The sequence below is a fragment of the Dermacentor silvarum genome, chromosome 5, assembly GCF_013339745.2.
Source record: "Dermacentor silvarum isolate Dsil-2018 chromosome 5, BIME_Dsil_1.4, whole genome shotgun sequence".
Classification (NCBI taxonomy): domain Eukaryota; kingdom Metazoa; phylum Arthropoda; class Arachnida; order Ixodida; family Ixodidae; genus Dermacentor; species Dermacentor silvarum.
In genome coordinates, this window is record NC_051158.1 from 31,196,581 (window position 1) to 31,223,623 (window position 27,043).

Sequence of the window (27,043 nt, forward strand, 5' to 3'; positions counted from 1 at the left end):
CATTTTCACGAAAATTCCCAGAGATCTTACACTACACCTCGGCGACACCTTAAAAGTTGCGTCCTTCCGTTACGTTCATGATTCTACTATGATTTACTACGATTCAGAAGTGCAACTGATTCTATTTTCCGAGAATGCATTACCGAGGCCACCCGTTTCAACTCGCGAAACGCCTGAAGTCGACACGATCGAAGTTGTCTGCGTCTGTGCCCGTTTACGTTCATGATTCTTATACTAGATTTAATCGATTCAGAAGTGCAACTGTTCTATTTTCCGAGAATGCATTCCGATGGCCACCGTTTAATCGCGAAAGCCTGAAGCGACACGATCGAAGTTGTCAGAGAACGCTATCGCATTACCATTGAGAGAAAAAATAAAATCCGCCTCCATTCCACCTTGCGAAAGTTGATGTACAGCGAAGCAGTTGGCAGCGTTAGACGACACTATAGACAAGCACCACCACCACGAGCGACGTTACGTCACGCCCGTACGCACGTGTGCAGAAGTGCAGCATGCATCCTCGTTCTTCTAGGCCCTCCGCCAAGCGCAAGTGTCTTATCGAACTAATTCAATTTTTTCAAAGTAAATTGCGTCAGAGACTTCGTAATTGTACGACGCAAGCTGCAGACATGATAGCTTCGGATTGTACTTCGAACACACGAGAAAACATAATTCTGTTACGGGAAAACTCGAAGAGAAAGCCCCTTTTCCAGCTGCCGTTTCACGTCTGTCCGACTGGCCGCTGCTGCTAGGTGGCGGCACTGTTTTAGCACGAAACGATCCCACGAGAAATCCCGACCAACCAGAGCCTAACAGCTTCGCCGCAAAAGGTCTTCAGCAAGCGCGTGTCTGTTTCACGGCCCTAACAACCTCGCTCCCGCAAAGCGAAAGTTACGGCACCCGTTCGCGTACCCAAACGTGCACGATCTCGTGCCAACGGCGAGCCATATATACCGGCATGCCTTCGGAGACGAGGACAGTGCCGATAGCACCCCGTTTAAACCACGCCACTTCCACTACAACTACGTTAGGACGAGTCAGCGGAGGAAGGCGAGAGCGAAGGGGGCTGAGAAACTTCTGCAAAACTAAAGAGGTTGGTAAACGGAAACTTCTGCGACGCAGAGCGCGCCTCGTAGCGGGAGAGGGAAGAACGTCCGAGGAGTCGGCCGGTGTCGAGATCGTGGCGCCGCGTAGTGAGAGAGGAGAGCGATAAGCCGAAACGTCCCTGCTTTTTACGACCCCGGGGGTGGCAGCCTAAAGAGCACCGCCGAGGCGACGCGGTTTCGTCTGCCGGTCGGCGTTTCATTGCCAACTTAGTCGCCTGGGAAGGGTGTTGGCGTCTCTTTTACAACCCACAAGGAAGGGCGCGATTCGGGATCTAGATTAGCCTGTGGTCAGAAGAGAAAGAGGTCCGCGGAGAGGAACGGTCAGTGCCGTCTCTGTTTAGGCATGCGCATCCGTTTGTGTGCGTACAAACGCGTGTATGTATAAGTCAGAGATCGAAGTGGGAACAGACGTCCTAGCTAGACTGAAGAAGCGCCGTACAGACTCGATACCTGGACGAGTATTTTTGTGTTTTGTTTTGAGGTTTTGAATCTCACGTTGCTGCGCGTTTTTTTTTGTAATTGACACGAATAATTAAGATATTGGCACAAATAGATGGATGTCGCTTACTCATTTCCGCACAAAAACAAAAAAACATCCATATAAATGTCATCGGTCATCACAGGTTCAAAAGAAACACACCATTAGATGATATAAACACAACCAATACTAAGGGCACAAAATGTCGCACAACAAAGAAAGAAGCACGGCGTAACACTACTGTGTCACCCGGGCACAAATGTCGCACAACAAAGAAAGAAGCACGGCGTAACACACTGTCACCAGAGAGAAAAATTCACGCGTATTGCTGCTTCAATACGAAACTGAAATACAACATTCGCTCTCAAAAAAAAAAATACTCGCACTCTTTGGGGTCTTATCTTGTCCCACACCGATAACTGTCATCTACACTGCCATTGCGTTTCCTTCCTTGAAAACTCTGCGCTCGCTGCTTTCCTGTCAAGAATGCTACATCACGCTGATAACACGCATGCCGTTCGTGGCCTGGTTGTAGCGGGCGCGCTGCGTTAAAAGAAAGGAAATGTGGACAAGACAGATGACAGATGGCAATCCGGAGATTAGCTGGTATTCGTGGATGAGGACGCCCCAAAAATTGTACGCGCACGAGAAACGGCTAACAACTCAAATGACGAGAATCTTGTAGTGCTGTGGCACGTGTAGATATGTACTAATGCTATAGAAGGACTACGTATAACGCTTCTCAGAAATTCGAAAGTAAGAACTGCGACGCGTAAACGAATGTGATTACGCATTGATAAGGTGTGCGAGGGATAGGCAACATGATACGGATCCAGTTCGTTTAGCAAAAACTAATTATTCGTAGAAGTGCGGTAATTCTAAGCAGCTTGGATATTAGCCTTAGAGTTGTTGGATACGATAGTCTACAATCTGAAATACAATATGAGACGTGTGATTTTGTACAACTGCGGTAAAATGTTAGAAGAAGCGTCTGTAGCGGCAATAGGTGCGGAAGTTCATAAAACATTCGGGTATTTTTTGGTATTTCCTCATTGCTTCATGTACGTAATAGTGCCATGTACAAGATGTTGGTCTATAGCTAATTCTAGCATTTGTAGTAGTATAACTAAAAATATAGTCTGGTTACCCTTTTGGAGGACTACTCTATTAAAAGGCAATTCTCCACACTCACTGATTGGGGCAGGAAATATAACAAAATTGCTTTTGGATAAGTTTGGAATTGTTTGTTCCTAAGTAACCAGTAAGAAAGTTGGCTGAGATTTCTATTTGCCCTATAGGCTTTTTTTTATGATCTGCTCTTGTATATGAATTTATATCGTCTGCGTATATAGGTCACATTCTTCTAGTAAGTAAACACCACAATTTCAACGTCTTCTTTTTTTCTTTTCGGAGTGAACGAAAATGATGGATTAATTTATATTAATACAGCTTAATAAAATAAAAAAGTTTTAGACCTGCCACATTGCTGTGTAATACACAGATAATACGCGGTTATTACTTTCAGTTTACAATATCCAAAATTGATCTAAAGACAACGCTCATTTCACAGTCAAGACACTGTTTCGCACAACTTCACGCAGCTATAACAATTTGATAGCTACGCCACCTACGAACCGCTACCAGAGCATCTCCTCTCAACCAGACTTTGCTTCTTTCATTTCTCTCTTTTTGTTCTGGATAACGAAAAAGAAAAAACAGAATAGCTCGATCTCTAACTTCGGCGACAGATGTGCCTTGACCGCAATGACAGAAGCGCGTGACGGTCATTTCACGGTTCGGTGCGTCCCCTAGCGGTTCGTCGCCATCGCAAGTAGCAGACGACTTCTTTCAAAACGAAGTCGTCGGTAAGTAGCAGACGAGTTTTTTCCCAGAAAGCAGCCGTCTACGTTTTAGAGACTCCGCGAAACACCCACACACCGCCTCCCATTTTGTCCCTCCGCCTTCCCGCCATTTCTTTATTCATCCTACCTACGCTCCATTTCTCTTTAACCCTTTTGCTCGTAACCACGGAAACCATGGCGTGACGAACGTGAGTGCCCCCCCCCCACCTGTCGCGATGTCACCGGCTTGGTATCCTCCTTCCATACTAAACAGCACCGGCGTAGACACTTCTTTAAATGCTTCTCGACGTCTCCAAAAGAAAAGAAGAAGAAAACAGAAAAATAAGTTCGTACGGCATTTAACGCTTGGCAGAAACGCTTACGCACGTCTGCTCGGAGAGCCAAGCGTGTCACGTGAGGCGTATAGAAGCAGACGACAAGCGCCGCTTCGTCTGGGCGGGGTCCCGTACGTCAACCGCTCGAAAACAGACGACTGCAGCGGCATTGGCCGTCGGAGGCCGTTTAATAACAACTTTCGCGCCAGAAAGAAGGAGGCAGAGGAAAACCTGAGATGGGTTGTTTGCGTGGACGAGCTCCGAAAGCGGAGAAAGTGAATCATTTAGTCGCATTTTTTTTTCTTTTTTCGTTCTGCAGCTTCCGCTGTACGTTTGACTGTCTCTCGCTGTTCCTTTTCGAATGTCCATTGTGTTCAACGGATGTCCTGTCGTCTGCTTCCACCTTACGCATAAGGCTTCGCTCCCGTTCTTTCGTTTTCTTTTTCCTCGCGTTGCCGGTAGCCATTCAGCCGTGGCAGTCACTCACTTTCGTAGAAAAAGAGCTCTGAAACAGAGACATCAGGTTTTTCCGAGAACCGCGACACCTCTTTTTATCTTCCCTCTAGAGGGCGTCACTGTTTTCACGCTCACTCGCTTGGGACCCACCGGCGCGGTCGTAGACCCGGACAACGAGTCTACGAACAGGTTAGGAACCACGTTCCGTGCACTGAACCTAACAACTCACACTGACTACACTTTGCAGCGCGCAGACATTGCACTTGCACACCGCACCGACCAGCGCGTTAGCAGCCTGCTCAACACTAAGTCGGTTTAATGTAATCAGTCGTTTTTAGTTTGTATCTATCTATCTATCTATCTATCTATCTATCTATCTATCTATCTATCTATCTATCTATCTATCTATCTATCTAGCTATCTATCTATCTACCTATCTATTAACTATATATCTGTATGTACGTCTGTTTGTCTATTTTCTATCTATCTTTATTTCATCTATCTATCTATCCATCTATCTATCTATCTATCTATCTATTTGTCTGTCTGTCTGTCTATCTATCTATCTATCTATCTATCTATCTATCTATCTATCTATATCCAATCTGATACGATCGTCATGCCATCGTCGTCATTCCAGCTTCGCCATCCGGTTGACGTTATACAGTCGGCGTCATACGCTCCACGTCATCCCAATGTCCTCGTGCATTTGTTACCAACGAAAATGATCAACATGCATGAAAGAAGGTTCGTATACTGGTTAAGAACTGTTCGCAATAATCCTTCTTAAGTAAAAAAAAAAAGTGTAAACATGCACGGCAGAATGTTCCTTAAGTACATATAGGCTTTATATATAGTATAGGTATAGTATGTATGGACCTTATAGTAGCAAAAAATATTTACGAGGCGTACTAGCCGGGGTACTATTATGGGCATTGGTCAAATTCTATCATGTTGTCGAATTCCACCATGCTGGCGCTTTGAGCCAATCAGAGATGGCGTAACCGCGCTGTGCGCAAATCACAGCTGACCACGGCGGGCGAGTAAAATAGGCGCCAACAACAACAAAAAGAGACGACTCACACGGGGAAAAAAAAAAAACAAAGACAAGCGCTGACAGCTGACAGGATAGCGTCGAATGCGGCAGTACGGTGAAATCTGACAACATTCAGAACAGCACCCCAGTTGTTTCTTATGAAGTGCGTAGTATTGACTCCCATAGACCGTATAAGTTCATTACTACAAGGGGCCCAAAATGCACATCACGTTTCAACGTGTAAAGGTTCAAAGTTGCACACTGCCGCGCTCTCCTCACAGCAGACCTTCGCTGCCTTTTAGAGTCGTCGCTACAGCAAAGTGAGTGGAGAAAAACGCAGGACCAGTGAGAGTGACATGAGTAGTTGAGCGTATGCGGGGCAACGAGGTGGCTTTTTTGGGAGTTTACAGTATAAATGCCCCCCCCCCCCCCTCCGCACCTCAGAGAAGAAGAGAAGGAACGAAAATGAACTACTCCATCATTTCCGACGCGAGAATCGTGCGCAAGGGTCACGTGAACCCACCGACACTTTCGTATTCGTCGTTTCCGGCCCTCAGAAGGATGGCCCCAACGCCCGAGTTCAGCCTCGGGATCTGCCGATCGCGTGAGGACCGCCCGGCGCCAACGTTGTTCTGCCGTACCACCGAGCAATAGCCCCTGCACAGGGGACACCGACTGGAACTTCGAGTGGCACGGGTGCCTGTGTTATACGCTTCGCAGTGCCATATAAGGCGAGAGGGATGACGTACGGGTCCGGTGCGTTCACGCTTGGCCGCCGATGCAGCTTACGCTCGTTACGCGCATAGCTTATGCGAAGAAGCGAAACGTCCGCGTGAGCTCGATCTGTGCTCCCGTGTCACCTTCGCAAAACTTTCCTTTGGACTGTCTATCGAAAGTTTATAGATGAAATCGAACCTCGTTATAACGAAGTCGCATCCTGCACAAAAATTACTTTATTCATAGCGGATATTTGCTGTAAGTATATTTACGTGACTCGCTGATATCGGAGAGAAACAGCTTAGAGCTACTACTTCGTTGTATTTGATAATTCTGTCCGTTTTCGTTATACCGAGGTTTCCCTGTGTTTCGCTATGAAGCCTAGAGATGTCTACATGAAGCGCATAGACTCGTCACCTTATACACTCTGCTTCGTTGTTGTACTCACAATATATATATATATATATATATATATATATATATATATATATATATATATATCCATACATATTTACCGTTTTCAATTTGTGCGCGGGTGATGCAATGAATTGCGAATTGAGGACCTTAATCGAGAAAGTGTAAGAATTGGGTTGAAGATGAATATGCAGAAGACAAAGATAATGTTCAAAAGCCTGGCAAGGGAACAAGAATTCAGGATCGCCAGTCAGCCTCTAGAGTCTGTAAAGGAGTACGTTTATCTAGGTCAATTACTCACAGGGGACCCTGATCACGAGAAAGAAATTTACAGAAGAATAAAATTGGGTTGGAGTGCATACGGCAGGCATTACCAAATCCTGGGAGCTTACCACTGTCGTTGAAAAGAAAAGTGTACAATCATTGCATTCTACCGGTGCTAACATATGGGGCAGGAACTTGGAGGTTAACAAAGAAGCTCGAGAACAAGTTAAGGACCGCACAAAGAGCGATGGAACGAAAAATCTTAGGACTAACGTTAAGAGACAGGAAGAGAGCGGGTGTGGATCAGAGAACAAACGGGGATAGCCGATATTCTAGTTGACATTAAGCGGAAGAAATGGAGCTGGGCAGGCCATGTAATGCGTAGGATGGATAACCGGTGGACCATTAGGGTTACAGAATGGATACCAAGAGAAGGGAAGCGCAGTCGAGGTCGGCAGAAAACCAGATGGGATGATGAAGTTAGGAAATTTGCAGGCGCAAGTTGGAATACGCTCGCAAGACAGGGGTAATTGGAAATCGCAGGGAGAGGCCTTCGTCCTGCAGTGGACATAAAATATAGGATGATGATGATGATGATGATGATGATGATGATGATGATGATGATGATGATGATGCAATGAATGCTTGACTATACTCGCTGTATTGCCTCCTAAATAATTTTTATACAATCTTCTTGAAAACAAAAGGCATAGAAGTTCATACGGCTTTCACGTCTCTTGTATAACTGACTTTGTTGGTTCAGATGGCCTACGTGTTTTCTAAAATCGCGTTCATGTTTGTGTGTTTCCTGCCCTGGTCGTGTTACACGTGTCACTGTATTGCGTACTCATCTTTTATTTGTTTTAGCGAAATGAAGTTCCTTAAGTATGTGTACTGTATTGACCAGCCACGTGCTCAGGCACGTGCTACCAGGAGCTGGCATGCACTCTGCCATCTGAGTGTTCGCGCAGTGCTGGTGCTGACAGTTTTTCACCGCACATAGGCAGAAAGATTCTCGCCGAAACCAAAATCGAGAAAATGCTTTTCTTTAAAGAAGAGTATACGTTAAAGAGATTATTAGAGAGATTTGTAACATTGCTAAGGTTGAAGATTATGTTTTCATCATATGTAGGCACCCAAGCGCAAGTAGTAAAAAATCACGCGACATTCCATTGCTCTGAAGGTGTATTACCAGCGAAGCAGTTTAGCATACGACATATAGGCAACACATAATTTAGATCAAAGGTATGAGCAACCTTTATTTCTCTTGAGCGGTGACGGCGGTCATCTCGAAGAAAGACACACGCACTTTTATTTTGATCGGCGGTCTTGATCGGCGGCATAAATTCGCGTGGAAGACTACCGCCACCTCGGGGAGCCGTAAGAAACTAGACGCCCGCGACGCGACCACCAAGCCGGGACAGTGGAAGGAAACTAGGCACGCAAGCGCTTGGAACGACGACAAAGAGAAGGCGTGCGAGCGTACACATGGCCGACGCGGGTCGCGCAGCGGCAAATCTTTGAGAAACCCTTATTGTCAACTTGAGAGTCTACTGCTTTTGAAAACGGTGCCTATTGATAACTATAATCTACTGAAAATGCATATCCAAGTGATGAGGCGTATAAGCTTCTGCACAGATTGAAGCGATCTTGCATCAAATTCGGGGGCTGAGTTTTTTGCACACGCAGATCTGTTGACGGACACGAAAAGATGCATAGAACCCTAGCGATGGACAGCTGCGCTGTGAAACAAGTCCCAAAGTGTTAATCGATCGGTTTCTTCAATGTATTTACCGGAGCTTACGGCGTATAACCGAGGTCCACGTCGTACTCCCCCCTAAAGTTCCTCCCGACCTTTCGTTCGTTCGTTGCAGGTGCAAGCCCTCACAGCTGTGGTCCCTGGGCCTGTTCCTCGCGCTCCTGCTAGTCCTGTGCGCCCACGGTGCCTCGGGCTTCCTCACCGGCAGAGGGAGCAGCGGCGCCGGTTCGGGCGGAGGCGGCGGCGCGGGAGCCCTGGTGGCATCCTCCTTCCTGCGCTCCCTGTGGAAGCGAGCGTCGATGCGAGCCTCGATGCGCAACTCGATGCGCGACTCTCCCATCTACTACGTCAGCACGTTCGTGCGCAACAAGACGCCCGCGCAGCAGCAGGCGCAGGCGGCCGTGCTGTCGCCCCTCTTCAAGATACCCATCGAGTTCATGTCCAACGCGAGACCGCTGGACGTGAGTGCACTTCGTTTCATCTGTTTTTTTACTGCGACGGCGATTGTATGGACACTCCGAGCGAATTTTTGCCGTCGGCGTCGCCGTGAGGTTCCGTATATATTTGGGTATATGTCTGCTATGTATTTATTTTATTAACGTATGCCTTACAGATGAATACCACAACAGATGCATTGTGTAAGGCGTCAGCGTCGGCGTCGCCGTGAGGTTTCGTATATATTTAGGTTGCTATATGCTATATTTGTTTTATTTACATATGCTTTACAGGCCTCAACAGATACATCGTGTAAGAGGGGGGGGGGGGGTCAAATACAAAAGTATATGCAAAGTAGGATAACAATAAAACACATAACAGCAAGATAGAGGTAAGTATAAAACTAGTGATCTCGGATATTAGATTACAAGATATTGCAATTCGGAAGAAATGATATTGCCGCGAGACAGAAGAAGAAGACCGAGATCGGCACCTAAGCACAGGTTCAATCCACCGGAGTGGGTACGAGCCATGTGCTGAGGATATCATCATCATCATCAGGTCAGCATTAGGCCGGAACTGAAGAAGAGGAGGTAGAGGTTGCTCCTCGCCATCTTGGCTGGTTGCTGCAACGCCTGTGCTACTCGGCTGTAAATATTTGTAAATATACGTATTTGTGCAACAATATGAAGTACAAGACGACAACTATGCATCATGGGGCTTGTATGTATATGCGGTGTGTACCACGCCTTGCTATATGACATGAGGCATATGCGGGTTATATTACTTCCTTGTCAAACCGAGTAGAAGTTGGGACTAAAGGCAGAAAAAGCCTGACAGAGGTCCCGAAACCATCGTAAATATTCCATACGGCACTCAGATTTATACAAGGGGATGTCAGTAATAAAAAACGGCACAGAAACAGTTTTTAACGGTTTCAGGAGCACCAAATCTCGCGTGCAAACATAAATGTATACATACACGATGCCATGGACAACATGGACAACAGCCAAGTGTTAATCTAGTACAAAAGAAAAAGGAAACCACTCGGCTAATGGAAAATAAAGTGTGCAGTATTTTATCGATTATTTGTCTGATCATACTGCGGACCACTGGGTGGTCTATGCAGGATGGGATATATATTCGTCTGAATTGCGCAATGTTACACCAAGACTTTAGCCGAAATGTATAAAACAGCGGCTCGTTACGCATGTTAAAGAATTCTTGATAAAGTCATCTAAAATAAATTTGTTGTGTTTTGCAACGTGGACTCCTTTAAATACTGCTATGCAGTTGCCAGGAACTCTTATCTTTAACTATATATACGTGTATATATATGGGAACCAAAGAGAGGGAGAAAGCGAGGAAGACACCAAGTTTAAAAGATGATGATGACGCGAAAAGGAAATACTTGCATGGCCATCGATATGCCATTGAAGTGTTTCCAGGGCCATGGAAGTAAAAGCCAGGCAAGCAACAAAATGAGAAAAAATGAAAACGAGGATGCAGAGGATAGCACGCAAAACATACGATATCATTTACAATCACGATAAAGGTAACGCTCTTTCTCGCGTGCGAAGTCATTTGCGTCAAAAACACTGGATGGCAGAGCGTTCCAGTATGACATGGTCTCACGGAAAAGAAAATCCAGGTGTCCTTAGCTATCGCCTGAGAGACGCGAAGGCGAAAGCCTTGTAAAGGCTTTCTATTATTCCCCTTAATCCACCCAAATCCACCTTAATCGACCTTAATCTACCCTAATCCTCCTTAATACACCTTAATCCGCTTTGATCCTCAATCGACCTTAGTCCACCCTAATCCACCTTAATCCAATCACTAATAAATCATTAATTAACTTTGCTAATCATTAATCATCTCTTATACATGGCTGGACATGATTTGATTCGCTTCTGGCCTTCCTTGGGTCACGTGACTTTCTGTACCTCACAACGCGACCTTGAACCGTAAGAGATCTGAGGCTCTCGCCTTAAAAAAAAGCTGCACTGATGTACATTCGCTCTCGCGAAGATATGAGCAAGTGCACCCTCTATAGGTATGTCTAGTTGTCCTAGCAGCGTGAGGCCGTACACATTTGGCATATTTAGCCTTGTTTCCTTCAACACAGCTGTGCAGAAAGTAGGACAGTTGTGTAGGAATACTGCGGGATTGTTCAATGCTTGTAAATACGCACGCTGTGTTATCTACTCTGTGACACTAAAGAGAGGTTCTGGTGAGGTGGTTGTGCTACTGGCACTGACACGTTTATATATATATATATATATATATATATATATATATATATATATATATATATAATATTTCGAAGCATACGTTTTAAGTTCATAGCACACCTCACAAGCCTTTGTCTTCATTTTATTACATATAAATTCAGGCCTCTAACAGCAATTCATTTCTTCATTGACAACTCATGACCACTTGTTTGGCACTCAATGGCCAGACCAGCCCTTTCACACCACTGAATCCTATACACATCAATCAACAGTATAGAATGGAATACGAAAGAAACATTCCACTGGTGGCTTTCGAGCGCTATATGCTGTAGGTGGTATACTCTTTGAGGTGCGTATTACGGTCGGTTTTGTTCGAAGCCGAGCGCTCGGAACGAATTCGCTTGGTTCCTCCCGCGAGGCCATTCCCGCTTCTGCTCACGCCGTCGTTCTTCGTAGGCGTGCTGTTCTTCCTCGGTCCGCACAATACGCGGCCTACCCATTACACGACCGCAACTGAGATAACGTGCCTACGCAGTGCGTGACGTCACCAGCCAAAGAGACACACCCATTTGCTATTTATAGCTTTCACGTGACGTCACGCACCCACCTTATCACCGTTTTGGGGCACCAACATGGCGACTACGAGCACTTCTGTCCAATCCATCTTATTGAAAGCTTTCACGTGACGTTACGGACCCAGCTTATCATCGTGTCGGTGCACCAACATGGCGGCTACAATGACGTCAGTACAAGCCATCTATTAAACGCAGCTGGGGCACACCGCCGATATGCTTTTCCTTTGTATCAAGGCTACGGCATTTTAGTCTACGTTCCCGGTCTACGCACGCAGCGATCCGCTTGAAACTAGCGTATAACAGCTCGGCTGTAAAAAAAAATAGAGGGAGTAGATCGGCGGCGAACTGCCACTCTTCGGACGTCGGGCGGCGGCGCAAGGAGGTTCTCCTTGGGCGGGCGGCCGTTTCCGGCCGCCGAAAGTTCGTCGCGTTTTCGCTCCACGAGCTTGGGCCCATGGAGGAAGGAAATTAAAAACATGGCAAAACATTCCTCCATGGTTGGGCATCGACTCGTTAGCGCCGTCACCGGCACCTCGGACAGAGGGCGCGGGAGTCGGCGATCATCCCGTCGTCTGCTCCGAGTGGGCCGCACTTCGCGTCGTCTGCCATACGGCACGTCTGCTTTGAGCGCGTCGTCTGCTGGCAAAATCCGTCTGACTGCCGGCGCACCCCCCCTGTTCAGTTCCAAGTCCTCACTCGCCGCCGCCGCCCTGACCCTGCCTTCCCTGTGTTTAAGAGAGCTGGCACGCTCTTCTCGCACAAGTATGCCCACCTTCTATCGGCGCGGTCAAGGTTGCTGCTGTGCGCACAGGAAGCCTCGAGGCGGTTTAGCAGACGTTCTTCGTCTGTTCTTGCGTTTGTTTCGTTTCCGCTTGTCTGTTCGGCTCGTTTCGTCAGCGACTTGCTGACGGACCAGACGACGTGTGCCAGAGATGAGCAAGTTTTTTTTTTCGAATGACGGTAAGGAAAGTTCCGTTTTCAACAAAGGTCTTTCCTTTCCATATTTCTCGATAATAAGGCTGCTGACAGCTCGTCACAAGTGATGTCATCGCCGGTATTTCTTGCTTTACCGCGCTCTTTCTAATCTTAATAAGGAAAGCGAACAGTCCGCACTCCCGTCTTTAGTACCTACTTTTGGCAGCTGTTTCAATCGTCGAAAGGTTATTACAGCGCGCCAAATCAACCCCTTCCGTATAACAGAAGGCTTGCATGCATTGACCCATGACGTCAAGCAGAAAGACTGTAGTACGCGAGTAAGCTGTTTTCTTTTTTTGACTTGGTTTTCATAGGACGCACCGGCTGTCCCACATATGACGTCACCGTCAGAAAGCGGAGTAAACAGAAACAGCTACCCTGATAAAACACTGATATGATGGCTTCATTATTAACTATATGTAACGTGCGCTGTGAATGGTGTTCAGCGTTTATAAAACGTTATATAACGTTTATAAAAAGACGCACCAGAAGCAACAATTAACCCGGTAAATGAGCGATACGCTTGCACTATCACCTCCGGCGCAATGTAGCAAGGTCCTGGAAGCTGATTTGTTTTTTTTTTGATGTGCGACTAGCGAGGTATGGGATGAGTGAAAATTTTGTCACTGGACAAACATACAAGTTTTTCACCGTATACCTGTCAATCAAACTGCCGCAATAGAGGATAAAAGAAAGAAGGCTACACAGCTACCGACAACTTTTGAGACCACAGTGGCGACGACCTGATGCGAAATTAACCCTCGGTGAAATCGGTCCTATTGCATCATCGTATATATTTACTACAGCCTCTCACTTCTCAAAGAAAGAACTGCCAGTGCACGCAACACCGCCGCCCCATCAAGATGAACGTCGGCACACATTTCTCCTTGCTTCTTTTTTCTTTACTTTTTTTCTGAACGCAATTCCCAAGTGCAGCAATTCGTGCTCGCGTTCCGCTTCGCTTCCGCCGATGCGATGCCGGCCGCCGACGGCACGGAATAAACATTGCCCTCGCAATAAAGAGCGCGCCAGTTCGGAATCTCCAGACCTGCATTCAGGGCAGGCGTATATTGGATCTTCCGGCAAAGCCTCGCGGGAAAATAAAAAGGAAATAGACTTCAGTGATCCCTCCAGATCTGAAAATCATTTAACTGCGACAGCAACGAGCTGTCACAAGCGGACACAGCTTCTCAAGACCGACTTATTCTTTCCAATGCGGCATGAAATCGTGTTCATCGGCTACTGTTTAGTTTAGTTTTGTGCCTATATGTATGACACTTAACCCACTACGGGGGATCGGCCATGAATCGGGCGGCAGTAGGTATAAAAGGGAATAATATTTAAACAGGAGTTCTTTTTTTAATTTAAGAATGATATATTAGATGAATCATCATTAGCCTATATTTATGTCCACTGCAGGACGAAGGCCTCTCCCTGCGGTCTCCAATTACTCCTGTCTTGCGCTCGCCGATTCCAAATTGCGCCTGCAAATTTCCTAACTTCATCACCCCATTAATTTTCTGCCGTCCTCGACTCCGTTTCCCTTCTCTTAGTATCCATTCTGTAACTCTAATGGTCCACCGGTTATCCATCCTACGCATTACATGGCTTGCCCAGATCCATTTTTTCCCTATCAATGTCAATAAGAATATCGGCTATCCCCGTTTGGTCTCTGATCCACACCGCTCTCTTCCCGTCACTTAACGTTAGGTCTAACATTTTTCGTTCCATCGACCTTTACGTGGTCCTTAACTTGTTCTCCAGTTTCTTTGTTGACCTCCATATATTAAATGAATACTAATCGTTAATATCAATTTTCGTGCTATGACACTGCCTTGCTGTGGCTGTTCAAACTTCTTCCTCGCTAGCCCGCTGTAATCGTCATCACTTCTGTTGTCCCACGACACCGCCATGTCTGTCCGTCGACCGCTGCGTTCTCCTTATAGCGGGTCACCACAAAATGGTGCCGAAACCCGGGAGCGAAACCAAGGACCTTTGTGGAGACACGAGAAAGAAGCAGGCTGGAAGAGCGGTGTCGTGGACCCAACATGGCGATTTATAGCGCAACAACAAAAGTGGAGACGATGGCAGCGAGGAAGTAGTTTTTCAGCAGTGGCCTCCGAGATGTGTGCACAGGCGCCATGACTCTCGGAGTCTGTATTGTGGCGCACATACACCCCGCAACAAATTACCAGGCGCGAACGTTGCGCTGGGGTCCCGTGGTTGGTGACATGTAGTGCCCCACTAAAATCACACTAGAGAGATAGCTCTGGCACCGCGATCGTTCGGCTATGATATGGGAATGATGATTAGTGCACGGATTCATCTAGTCTTCGTGCTTGTGACTTCAGACGTTCTTGCGGCTTTCTTTTTACCTTGCCTTTATTGGCCCAACTTTCGAGGCGATGCTATTTTTCTAAACGCAGAAGGCGATAGACTCTGCAAACACGCAAATTCGTTGCGAATTGCTGCTCTTATAAAGCAATATTAAAGTTGCAAAAGGGCGGCGTTACAAACGGTACGTAGGCAATGAAAATGGCTAACAGAATATATAAAATATGAAGATCAAGGTAATATGCAGACGCAACAGATAATGTTGTCGTCAACACGGTCAAGGCCCCGCATGCGCAAGGTACCAGAGTTTTTTGTTCGATAAGGTCAAGGACACGCGCAAGTTTCACTACGCAAGCTTGGCATGAAATATTATGAAGTTGGCGAGCTTACTGTAAACTACCAACTCGCCCAAGCTCACACGCTATACAAAGCAATGGTATCTTGAAAATGATCAATTCGCAAAGCGATAAAGTAGTTTGAAGCCAGAAAGACGAAGTCCACTTGAATCGATGCATTCATTATCATTCCTTGCATCCTGGCTGTTCAGCGACCCTTAGTCGCTAGCGTCAGGGTTATCTGTAGCGAATCTTGCCGGAAATGATATGGTTAGCGAGCCCGGCTCCCAACTGTGCATAGGTAGTGTTCAAATCCATCGCCCCAGGAGCGCTAGCGGCCTTGTACAGGGAAAGGATCTCAAAGGCTATGCTTTTGCTGACTATACGCGCGCCGGAAGCAATTGCGGGAGCCGGAAGTACGTCATGGACGCCGTGTTTTCGACATCGCCCATTGTCGCAGGGCCATGAGTTCTATCGCCGGTGATGGTGAGCAATTTGTTCTTCCTTCGCCATATGGTGACGATGAGAAGACGGCCTGGGGATACTACGGCGTAACGTACTGGCGGACAAATAAATGCTAGCCCGATTCCGAGTTCTTTGCTGCTGCTGCAGGAAACTTATTTCGACAGTACACAGAAATTCATTAATCATCAGGATATTTATGTTGTTATCTCCTATTACCCCTGTCTTACACCAGGGCTGACTTCCAACTTATGCCTGCAAGTTTCCTCATTTCGGCAAGGAATTGGGTGGTGTGATGAAATCAGGAAATTTGGAAATTTGCAGATACAGGAAGTACGTAGACATTTTCTCTTTTTCTGTAAATTTTATACACTCAGAATGTTGAGGATCTATAGCCGTAACTCTTTTTTTTTTCGACTAATGCCCATCGGCCTTCTACAAGCGACCCGATCAGAAATGTATGAATGAAAATAAAGTCTAACAGAAAAAAACGTGTTACTTTTTTTTTTTTTTTGTACAGAGACGGTACATGGTAGTTTTCATATTCAAAAACAACAAGTTGTTAAGAAAGCAAGGTGTTCTCCGAATATTATACAGACAATCTCTGGTGTGTCTAAATTCATCTGTGCAGTGAAAGACGTTAAGTAATTTTCGCAAACAAGGAAGCAGTCATAAAGCGTGTTTTTTTTGTTGTTTTTTTTTCTTCAACATGACATTCGACCCAAGGGGTGTCAGGAATTGTGTGGTAACGCCAACAAAACATTTGACTATACTTCAATGAATATATTTTATTTATTACTTCAGCGAACACTTAAAAGCAAGAATGAGGCCGGTGAGTGCTCGACGGGCAAAGGCGTTACTTTGCACAGCAATCCTGCGACCATAGCGACCTGTCTCGCAATTTCCGTCCCCAAAACGTCACGGAAATGCATTGGTATATACAGGCGTCACTTTCCATGTGAAGCCTACAAACCAGGAACATTGAACCAACATACCAGTTGATTATAAATGTACACAAAGATGTATACACAAATGCTAGAACGAGAAGCACGTATAGCATACCTGCAGAGCAACTCAAGCAGGCTATACGTGACTAATTGTCACCGCATCGTTTCAAAGGGGATGCCAATAAATCATCATCGTCGTCACCTCTTCACCCCCCCCCCCCCCCAACCATAATAAGTTGCTCGCCAATCATTGCAGCTCAGGTGTGCGATTCTGGACTTTTTCAAGTGCGGCCGGCCATGTTGTAGAATTCCTCTACGTGGGCAGAATTCCTCAATATTTATGTCCGCTGCAGGACGGAGGCCTCTCTCATCAATATCTCTCTCTCTCTCTCTCTCTCTTTCTATATATATATATATATATATATATATATATATATATATACAGTTACCGAGAGGCGTCCCCTTTTTTGACATAAATGTTTATTCGTTCATTCATAGATAGATAGATAGATAGATAGATAGATAGATAGATAGATAGATAGATAGATAGATAGATAGATAGATAGATAGATAGATAGATAGATAGATAGATAGATAGATAGATAGATAGATAGATACTGGAAGCCTCCCAACTCGTATCATACAACAGCTCCACGTGGAACGAAAATGTCGTCGTCTGCTGGCGCGTGTACCACAACAGACGTCATGGCGCGTTTTCAGACGCCGCCGCGGATTTTCGGCGCTGGCGGCAGCGTGACACGCGTACGTACACACGCGGCGCTTGCTTGCGCCTCTGCCGCTCCGCCTAAAGTAAGGCACGGCTTCCAAACCGGCGACCCCGCGCTGGCCGACAGACCCGGTCTTCACGTCGAACACAAGTGGGCGTGGGTAATGAGCGGCCTTCGACGCGCTGTGCCCGTGAACAGCGGAGTCGTCGCGATTCCACGGCTCGGGCGGCAATGCAGCGGGAGCACCCAGATCGCCGACGTATAAGCTGCTTCCTCTCTCCATACGATACGGGGGCGCGGCCAGTCGTCGCCTCCGGGTGTACGTGTTGTCTGTGTGCTTGTTTGTGTGTGTGTGTGTGTCTGTCTGCGCGTGTGTACGGGCTTGAGAGCTAGTGCGTGTGATATCTCTGTGCAGTGCGCGTGAGCGCGTGTTCATGTGCTGTGTGCGTGCGATTCTGTGCCAGTGTGTGTGTGTGTGTGTGTGTGTGTGTGTGTGTGTGTGTGTGTGTGTGTGTGTGTGTGTGTGTGTGTGTGTGTGTGTGTGTGTGTGTGTGTGTGTGTGTGTGAGAGAGAGAGAGAGAGAGAGAGAATGCATTTATGCGTCCGTGCAATGAGTGACCATGTGTACGTGCTTGTTTAAATGCTTAGATATGGTCGTGGGAGTGTGGGTGTTTTGCGTATTCGTATGGACTGTGCGGTACGTGTCTATGTGTGTACAATTTCTTTTTATGAGTATATGTATGCAGCGGTGTGCGTCTGCGTGTGTATGTGTGTCTGTGCGCGTATCTGTGCGCACGTGCGTATTTGTGCGACCGCTCCAATAACGTCGTTCGACGCTCGTCGAGGTGTAATTGTAGACAACGCGTGCGTGTGAGCGTACCGCATTATCGCTTGTTTTATCCGCGGAGTAGGGTGATGAGAAGCGCTGCGCAGCGTCATAGCACTGTACGCCGCGGCGCACAGGCCCTGACCCCTAAACCAGGATGCGTGGAAATGCTGTGTCGGTGTATTTTTTTATGCATAGAACGTGGATGATATGCCGCGTAACATTTATTCGAGTCCACCTCGAGCAATCGTACCGGTGGGCCAGAAGACGACGCCCTTAACGACAAGGTTGACTGAGGTTTCGACGAATGGCCAGTAGCGGCGCCGGTGTCGGGTGTATTGGGAACATAATCTGTTCAAGTTTACAGTGTTCATTATACAGTCAAATACTTCCCTCTACGCGGAGATTCCAACTGATAACACGATCAACATCAGCCTAAACCATCGGCATCATCATCAGTCTAAGCGCTCTGCTGGATGCATGGAGACTTGTGCCGGAAATCTTCCTTTACCGCTTCTCGGTGCCAACCGATGTTTTTGCCAAAGCTTCGTCTTTTTGTCTTCAAACGGCTTTGCGGCTTTGCAAATTGATCATCTTCAACAAAACATACCGTTATAAATGCAACAATTCGCAATCATGATTACGCACGTAGCTAGAGAATAAATTGCCCTGTTGTGTTTGGAAACTTAGAACAATAATAGAGTAATAGACAACGTCACTGGCACTTGTTAAGTCACAAGCACGAATATCAGACAAATTCGTGCGACAACGATAATTTCCATTGTAGCGGAACAACCGTAGCACCAGGGATCCCTATATTAATTTATCGTGGAAAGTGTATGCATTTTCGTCTATTTATGATGACTGTCATCAAGATCGCGGCCGAACTAGGGAAGTGAGTGGCCTCCACCTGCAGCCAATGTTTCAACAAGTCTTCTTTACGTCAATGCAAAGACGTCTTGTAGCCGACTTGTCTTCGCCCTAACGAAGACAAGTGCCCTTGTCGATCGAAACGTTACCTACAGGCTGAAGGCTTCCCTGGTCCGGATATTATTTGTCACTGCACCTTCATCTTACTGTGGCACCCTTTGCCTGTCGTCGTAAAATGGCTGACGTTAGCTGTTATACTGCGCTGTGAACGGCTGGGATCGCGTGTATGTTCTTGGTGTCTCGACCGGAAACCCAAAGCCCCTCTATACCACTACCACGGCTTCGATCCAAGATCATGACCCTGTATCCTATCGTTCTTGCGACGTATAAAGCGCGCCCTTGCAAGATTTTAAGTGCGAAGCCCTTTAGGGGCCCGGGCTGTCGGCGTGTAATGTGATGTCATGTCGTCGTGTTCACGCGCAAAATCAGGGTCAACACAAGTAACTTACATGTTAACAATGAACTAGCGTGATTCGGAATAATGTAAAAGATATGAATAAGCAAGCATTAGGCGTATTAATTAGCAGAATCTCGTGAAAATCTTGTAATGTGATCTCATGTCGTCGTGGTCATGCGCAGCAAAGGCTTTGGCTCCACGTGCGTGTTGGTTTGGCTCCATGTGCGTGGCGGTTTCCCACCAGTTGCGCCTTAGCACAGTTGTCAGAACGGATGATGGATTGCTAAACGCAAGATAAACAGAAGATAAAGCAAGATAAACACAAGGAAAACACAAGGTAAACACAGGCGAATCACCGCTCCGCACTTCCCCAGCTTTCACGTTGAGCGGAACTGCAGTACCGCCGAGTTTATCAAGGCCACTGTCCAGGACCGGCACCCATTTTTTTTGTCCCGTTTCGAAGGTGCAACTTGTGTGCGTTAAGATGAGGTATACACACATTCGCGCGTGTTTATACGCATTAGGCTATTCGTATATCGCCGCGCTCCTCGCTCGGAGTGAGAGCGCGTGCACGTGATCCATAGAGGTGGGCCTACCGGGCCAGACCTAGATCGAGGCAAATGTGAATCGCGTTTGAATACAAAACAAGGGCGCGCTCGTTCCTCTCAAGTACGAAGGTGCGGCGCGGCTGGCGTAACACTCTAAATAGAGACAAGCCCGGTGGCCGATGGCTGCCGGAGGCAATGGAAAGGTAACTCGATGACCGCCTGCTACGTAGCGGCTCTCTTCTTTCTTTCCTTCCTTCCTTCCTTCCTTTCTTTCTTTTCCTCTTTTTATTGGGCACGGGAGGCCGGATAAAGCAGTTTCAGTACGAAAGCTGTTGGATGACCGGGACGCTAATGGCAGCGTCTAACCCATCTGTCATATACAGTGTTCTTCTTTTCTTTCTCCACTGTGCCAATTTCTCTTAAAGTCGGAGCAAATAAATCACGGGAACATTTTGTTTACCATCTTTGCATTCACGTTGGTGGTCTGGATTGATACACAGAATATATTCACCTAGTTAGCAACGCTGTCCTAAGACCTGACCTCGCTATCACAATTCCTTCCAGCCGTGGCTTAATGCGAGGAGCCTTAAAGCCAGTAGGAGCTTTATCGAAGGAACGGAAATTTGGTGCCCCTTTTCAATACCCTTAAGGCTACCAAGTACTTTACATTGCACATTCCCTTCAAACCCTTTCAGTACCCTTAAGGCCCCAAGTACATTACATTGCACATTCCCTTCAGACCCTTTCAATACCCTTAAGGCCCCAAGTACATTACATTGCACATTCCCTTCAGACCCTTTCAATACCCTTAAGGCCCCAAGTACATTACATTGCACATTCCCTTCAAGCCTTTTACAATTAAGGCCACCAAGTACGTTACATTGCACATTCCCTTCAAGCCCTTTCAGTACCCTTAAGGTCCCAAGTATATTACATTGCACATTCCCTTCAGACCCTTTCAATACCCTTAAGGCCCCAAGTACATTACATTGCACATTCCCTTCAGACCCTTTCAATACCCTTAAGGCCCCAAGTACATTACATTGCACATTCCCTTCAAGCCTTTTCAAAGTTGACTCACAAGCGATTGCGTAATATAGCCATCCCGCTTACTATATGGATATGAAGTCGCATACATGCTGAACAGTATGGAAGCGGTTTCATCATATTATTGCCACCACCTTTCGAGAAAATTGACGCCAATATCACCAAGACCGTTTTGTCGGCACAGACGACGAAAATTAATTTCGAGGCGCACCTGTGAATACCGGGAGATGGCATTGAAGTCTAGGATGCAGCATCAACATGCCAGACCTGCTAACCTTAGAAGTTGAGAAATGCTGCAGTCGAAGCCAAAGAAATACTAAATATTGGTGCGAAATACTAAAATGGTTTAGTACAGTCAGGATATTAATTGTGCATACAAAAAAACGTCACAGACTTCGTTCTCTTCACTGCAACATAATTTACGCATGTACTCACTTCTAAGTATGCAAATTATTTCACAGTGTAGGCATACTTTGAACAAGCATACTGATATAAAGTCGCAAGCAGAATTATCTGCGCCGCAGACAAACGGAAATGTCCCATGAACGTTTACTTAAATATTCACAGAACGGAGGCCTAAATTTCAGTTGCTGTTATGCACTGGTTTTACGAGAGAATGACAACGCTGCTGGTAGGTCAGAATAAATGAGCGCAGCCGAAAATCAGCCTCCGAAATATCGGTGGGGCGACTGTATTTGTATTCTTCTGAAACGAGTTTTGCCCAAAACTGGCGCACATACGTAAAAACAAAAAAAAACAAAAAAACGTATTGGTGTCCAATACCACAATATAAACAAGCTCTACAAATCGGGGCATTTTACGATAAAATCGTAAGACTTGGCAGGCACCAGTTTTGGCGTCTCTCGACATGATGTTACATCTTCATTCTCTTGTGTTTAAGCAAAGAGGTGTTTTCATCGCAAGAAACAGGTGAAGTAGGTTACTTTGTCCACGCACGTGCAGGTCGGCATTGGCATCATGCACACACGTATACTGGCATCTATCCGGATGTCGCAACAAACGCCCTGAAACGACTGGACACATCGTAATGTAAGGCCAACATATTCACCCAGCGAGAGCCACATAGGAACGTGTCCACGTTCCAGAAGCGTTGGGGATTCAAAGAAGATAGAAGGGTTAACTGGCCAGCAGTCGAGATACGTGCGAGACACCAGCGCTCCAGCTGGTGGAAGAAAACCAGAGAGGAGATTGATAGAAGCGCAGTCATTGCAATCGTAGGTAATGGTACAATAAAGTTACAGATGTTTTAAATGCGAAAGTTGATATCGAGACCAGATAGACAAAAGGCTATAGAAGGCGATAAATGTAGTTTAACCTGATTAAATCAAGCAGGCTAGGTGACGTTTTGTCACCACCCCGCTTCGGTCGGGATGCCAATAAACAACATCATCATCAGCAGCAGCATCGGGGTGCTTATAAACAAAATATTGTTGTTGTTGTTTTTTCGAGTTCACAACATGGCAGTCGGCAACGACAACAGATATGAGAATCGATTGCGTCTATAAGCTGTCTCTATAGATCTCAGAAGGACACCGGCGTCCCTTGTATCTCGCAACAAATCAGCCGCATGCCCGTATAGCTTCAACGAAAGCAGCTTCGTGTCGCAAACGTCAAAAGGGACTGCAACGGATGCCCGAAAAGTATAATTGGGCAGTGGGAAATGGTGGGTCGACAAAATTTGAAGTTCTAACTTACGCCCAGCGCAGTGCATCACTACGGGGAGATTTGCGCGCGCCACCAGGCGGCGCGCGCAAATCTTGGAGGCCATCTTGAGAAGTGATGAATTTTGACGCCGTCTGCTCGGGCCTATGACTCCATCTCACAAGTCGTCTGCCGCAATGTGGAAGCTGCGGGACTCCTTAGCCAATGGGAAGGCCGAATGCCCCCTCCAAGATGTGTTCCATCTGCGCCGCGTCGTCTGGACACCGACACAGTAATTCGCCGTATGCGGCGCACATGTGCAAAGGTCCTAACATGTCACGTATTGCTGCAAGGTATCATGTGCCAAGCAAAAAAAAATTCTAAGCCCTTCCCCTGTCGAGAAAATGGGGCTAAGCGAAGCTTGTGGCCAGACGACGCTGTCGCAGGCGTTCCGCTTCGTTTGCCCTAAACTCAGAGTCGGCGGCTCTTCGCTGACGTTCGGCCCGTTCGGCCTCAACGTCGCGTTGCCGTAACTCGGGGTCCGCGGCTCTTCGCTGACGTTTCGCCTGGGCTTCGGAAGCCCTCACGCTAGAATCAGGCGACAAGCTTCGATTACCCCCATTTTCTCGACAGGAGAAGGGCTGGTGATTTCGTCTCTTTGGGTCCCGCGTGTGACAAGGGTAGTTCAAGGGCGCGTTACAGGTCCCCGAGCCCACAGGGGTATGTGCCATTGAGCTAAGACCCTTTCTGCACTATCGCCAGGATCGGCCCACTTTTTAGTGTGACACCACCACCATCACCACCGCCGCCGCCGCCGACCCTTGAAAGGCAATGCAAGCTTCGCTTGAAAAACAAAAACTCCCTAACCGCGGTATTAATCAGACGGTTACGCCTGGAACTATATTCCGCTGCGCAAGGATATTGCGGGTGTACGCCTCGTACCCTTGGGCAACGTTCCAAACGACCTACGATCGAGATGGGATGTAGTTGATTTGTTACAGTACAAGTGAACTGCATTGTATTCTAAAGGAACCAAAGGCTGGATTCTGCAAGATTCGAGAAGATTTACTGTGCCACAACGGCCCAAATACGAGATATCGCGTCAAAATACCTGACGTCACAGTGCTGCGCCGGCGCTGGAGTTTTGGAGCGAAATTCAAAAATACAGACGTTTGACCTCGGTTTCTCTTTTAGCAGTCAACCTCTTAACGCGAAACTAACGAAAGTAGAGTTCTGGCAGAATCATTTATCACTCGATACTGCTTTAGAATTTCTCTTTAGTGGCCCTCTAACATCGACGCCAAAAAAAATTGGAGGACGCTTAAGCTTCGCTATTAAGAGTGGAATGCGATATCATTCAAAGACCCCTGTCTGCTTGTCACGCTTCCCGACAACTACAACTTCCTTTTTTTTCTCCACCTTCGCCTCTGCGCGCCGCTGCCGCGCATGCGCGGAGGCGAGCGCCATCTGGATGGTGTTGTTGCAGAGAACCGAGCGGGGCGCGCCGCTCTATGAATGGCAGAAACGCTGCAAAGGGGGTTTGTGTTTGAGTTTCCGCGTAGGAGAATTATGTTTTCTCGTATGTACAAAATTACATTCCGACGCTGTCATGTCTGTATAGGTTGTGGTTAAGTCGTACTTTACGATTTTTCTGCCGCATTTTACTTTAAGAAATTTAATCAGTTCAATAGCGCCTCTTCGCCACGCGGAGGGCCGGCCTGGTTCGGTATGCGTGGTTCGGAATGATTTATCGCTCACGAGACGGTCGGCGCCGCACGCCGGACGCCGACACCGGATTTTTTTGCGACACCTGGCCCTTAACGCTGTCGTGTTCAATAGTGTAGATCCGGCACACGTCTTGGAATCTATGCCATAAATTTACTCATATCATTCCGGCATCTTTGGCGCAAGGGAAACGTGGCGCGCGCACGAATACCCTCACGCGTGTCCGTCCTACGCCACGTGACACACGCGGCGATCATCTCAAAGACCCGGCTGGCAAATTGGTGGCCTAATGTTTCTTCAACGCAGCCAAGTCATCAAGCACTGCAATCCAATCAGGCGCGGTTCAGGTAGCGCCATATACATACACACTTGTATGTACTTCACAACACGCTTTCCATGAAACTTTCACGCACTAAGAGTACAATGACACCACCATGTCTCAAACTTGCACACGAGTTTTCCACAAGCTGTGGAGACCGAGGAGCGTAATTTTAATCCAGTTGCGTTGGTAGCGATAGGCCGGCTCGTTTTAGCCATTGAACTCTGTTTTGTCAGGTCAAAACCGGCAATAAAGAAGAAAAACAGAAATATTGTGGCCTAATGATTATAGAGCATCGGGCTGCTTTACTGCGGGACCGAGCATCGATCCCACCATCGTGTACGCGTAATTCAATTTTTCATCCTTTTTTAAGTATGAGCTATTCGACACGACAGCACAACCCAGCAGTATCCACGGTCAGGAAAACCCGGTAGGGTTCCGCAAAGAAAGAAGATTCGCTTTGAAACTGTTTCCATCTGAGAAAGTTCACGCTATCAACGCGACCCAAGACGAGAAGGTCCGGGATGAGCAGCGTCAATCGCACGAATGCCTCAACGTTATTGCCAACGGCAACCATACGCGTGTTCCCGATTAGCTCTATCGAGGCGGCGAGATTGTCGAAACAAAGAAAAAGCCGCGCGCATGAAGACGTGAGCGATTTGCAATTCCTGCACAGTCAGTGTCTGCGCGTGTACCGCTACACTACGATTCACTCCCCCCCCAAAAAAGCGCAGCCTGCCGACTCGTATCGCGAATCAGAACAGAGACGTTATACAGAGAAAGAGTTTCAGTGGAAACAAACAAGAAAAGAGAAAGATAGAAACGAAGTTATCGAGAGTTCTTTGCGTTTCGCGTCTTCAGGTAGCCCGCGTAAGCCACTCCGGGGTCCTCTGTAGTCACATTGTGGAACCGGTTCGCGAACATTCTCGATAATCTCGGTGCAAAGGCGCCGACGCGGCCTGTCCTGGCGTATGTACCGTAATCTACCGACAAGCTCGCGTGGGCCGATTTAAGCAGTACACGGTTTATCGCTGAAGCCAGGACAAACGCAGCTGAACTCTCCGTTGAGGTCGCGTCGCGCGTACTGCAATGGGACAGAGTCAGGGTTGGGCGGGGTCGAAGATCTTGCAAGATCAGAGAAAGGGTCGTGCGTCGTCGGACGGCACAGGTATACCGAATTTTTCGGAATTCTGTCCGCAGTGTGGCGAAGAAACTATACGTAGAAAAAAGAAAGAAATACAACACATGGCACTGTTGGCGTGTACAACGTGGCTTCTAACAAAGTGCACGCGGAGTACAAATGAAGGTCCGGCGAAGTTGGTTATGGTTCGTCTTCGGAATCGCGCGAGAGACGAAATACGAAAGTCGACACATGCCAGACAGCGCTAGCAACTGAAATATATTTACCGAGGAGAACAGGGTAACTTCAACGTGACGGCGATAACCAACGCAGAGGAAATAATTGAGGCATACCATCTAGTAAAGGAAGCGGAAGCATGTGTAAGCTATAGCCAGTACCGTTTTGCCAAGATAAGAAATATAATGCCTACAACGCACCATGACCTCCTTGAAGCGGCCATGGTTTTGTTCTTGGTAGAATTTTTGCCTGTTGCTTTGCACGTACGCTTACCATGTGGAAATCAAATGGCATATTTATCTATCTATCTATCTATCTATCTATCTATCTATCTATCTATATATATATATATATATATATATATATATATATATAACTGGCTATCTATATGTCTATATATATCTATATTATTTACATTGTCCACATTGCACTTACGGTTAACTTTTTCCATCCCTCCTATGTAATGCCCTAACGGGTCCTTAAGGTAGTCAAATAAATAAATCTGTCTATCTATCTAGCTATCTATCTATCAATCACTATATCTATCTTTTATACAATTTGATTTCCACATAGCTTTTCCCCTGCCGAAACACCACTTTGGCTCTATTGATAAAAGCATGTAGTAGATGACGCCATCTTTGTTCCGACAAACTGCGGTTCACTGTAACGCGCACCTAGATGCCACGAAACGGGCGTTCCTGCATTTCGCAAGGGTTACAGATACTTGGACTTGTTTGCACCGCATAACTCACATATGCAGCTCTGGAAACGCAATTGGAGCACGCAGAGGGTAGCCTCCGAGAT

General features: G+C 46.8%; 1 protein-coding gene across 1 annotated transcript in view; it reads left to right on the forward strand.

Annotated features, from left to right (window-relative positions):
• The window catches only part of LOC119454044 (uncharacterized), a 91,829-nt gene that overhangs the window by 34,665 nt on the left and 30,121 nt on the right, over positions 1-27,043 (forward strand). Inside the window, exon 2 of the mRNA XM_049667646.1 lies at positions 8,522-8,867. Within this exon, the coding sequence (XP_049523603.1) occupies positions 8,522-8,867 (346 nt within the window). The remainder of the gene's footprint in view (positions 1-8,521; positions 8,868-27,043) is intronic.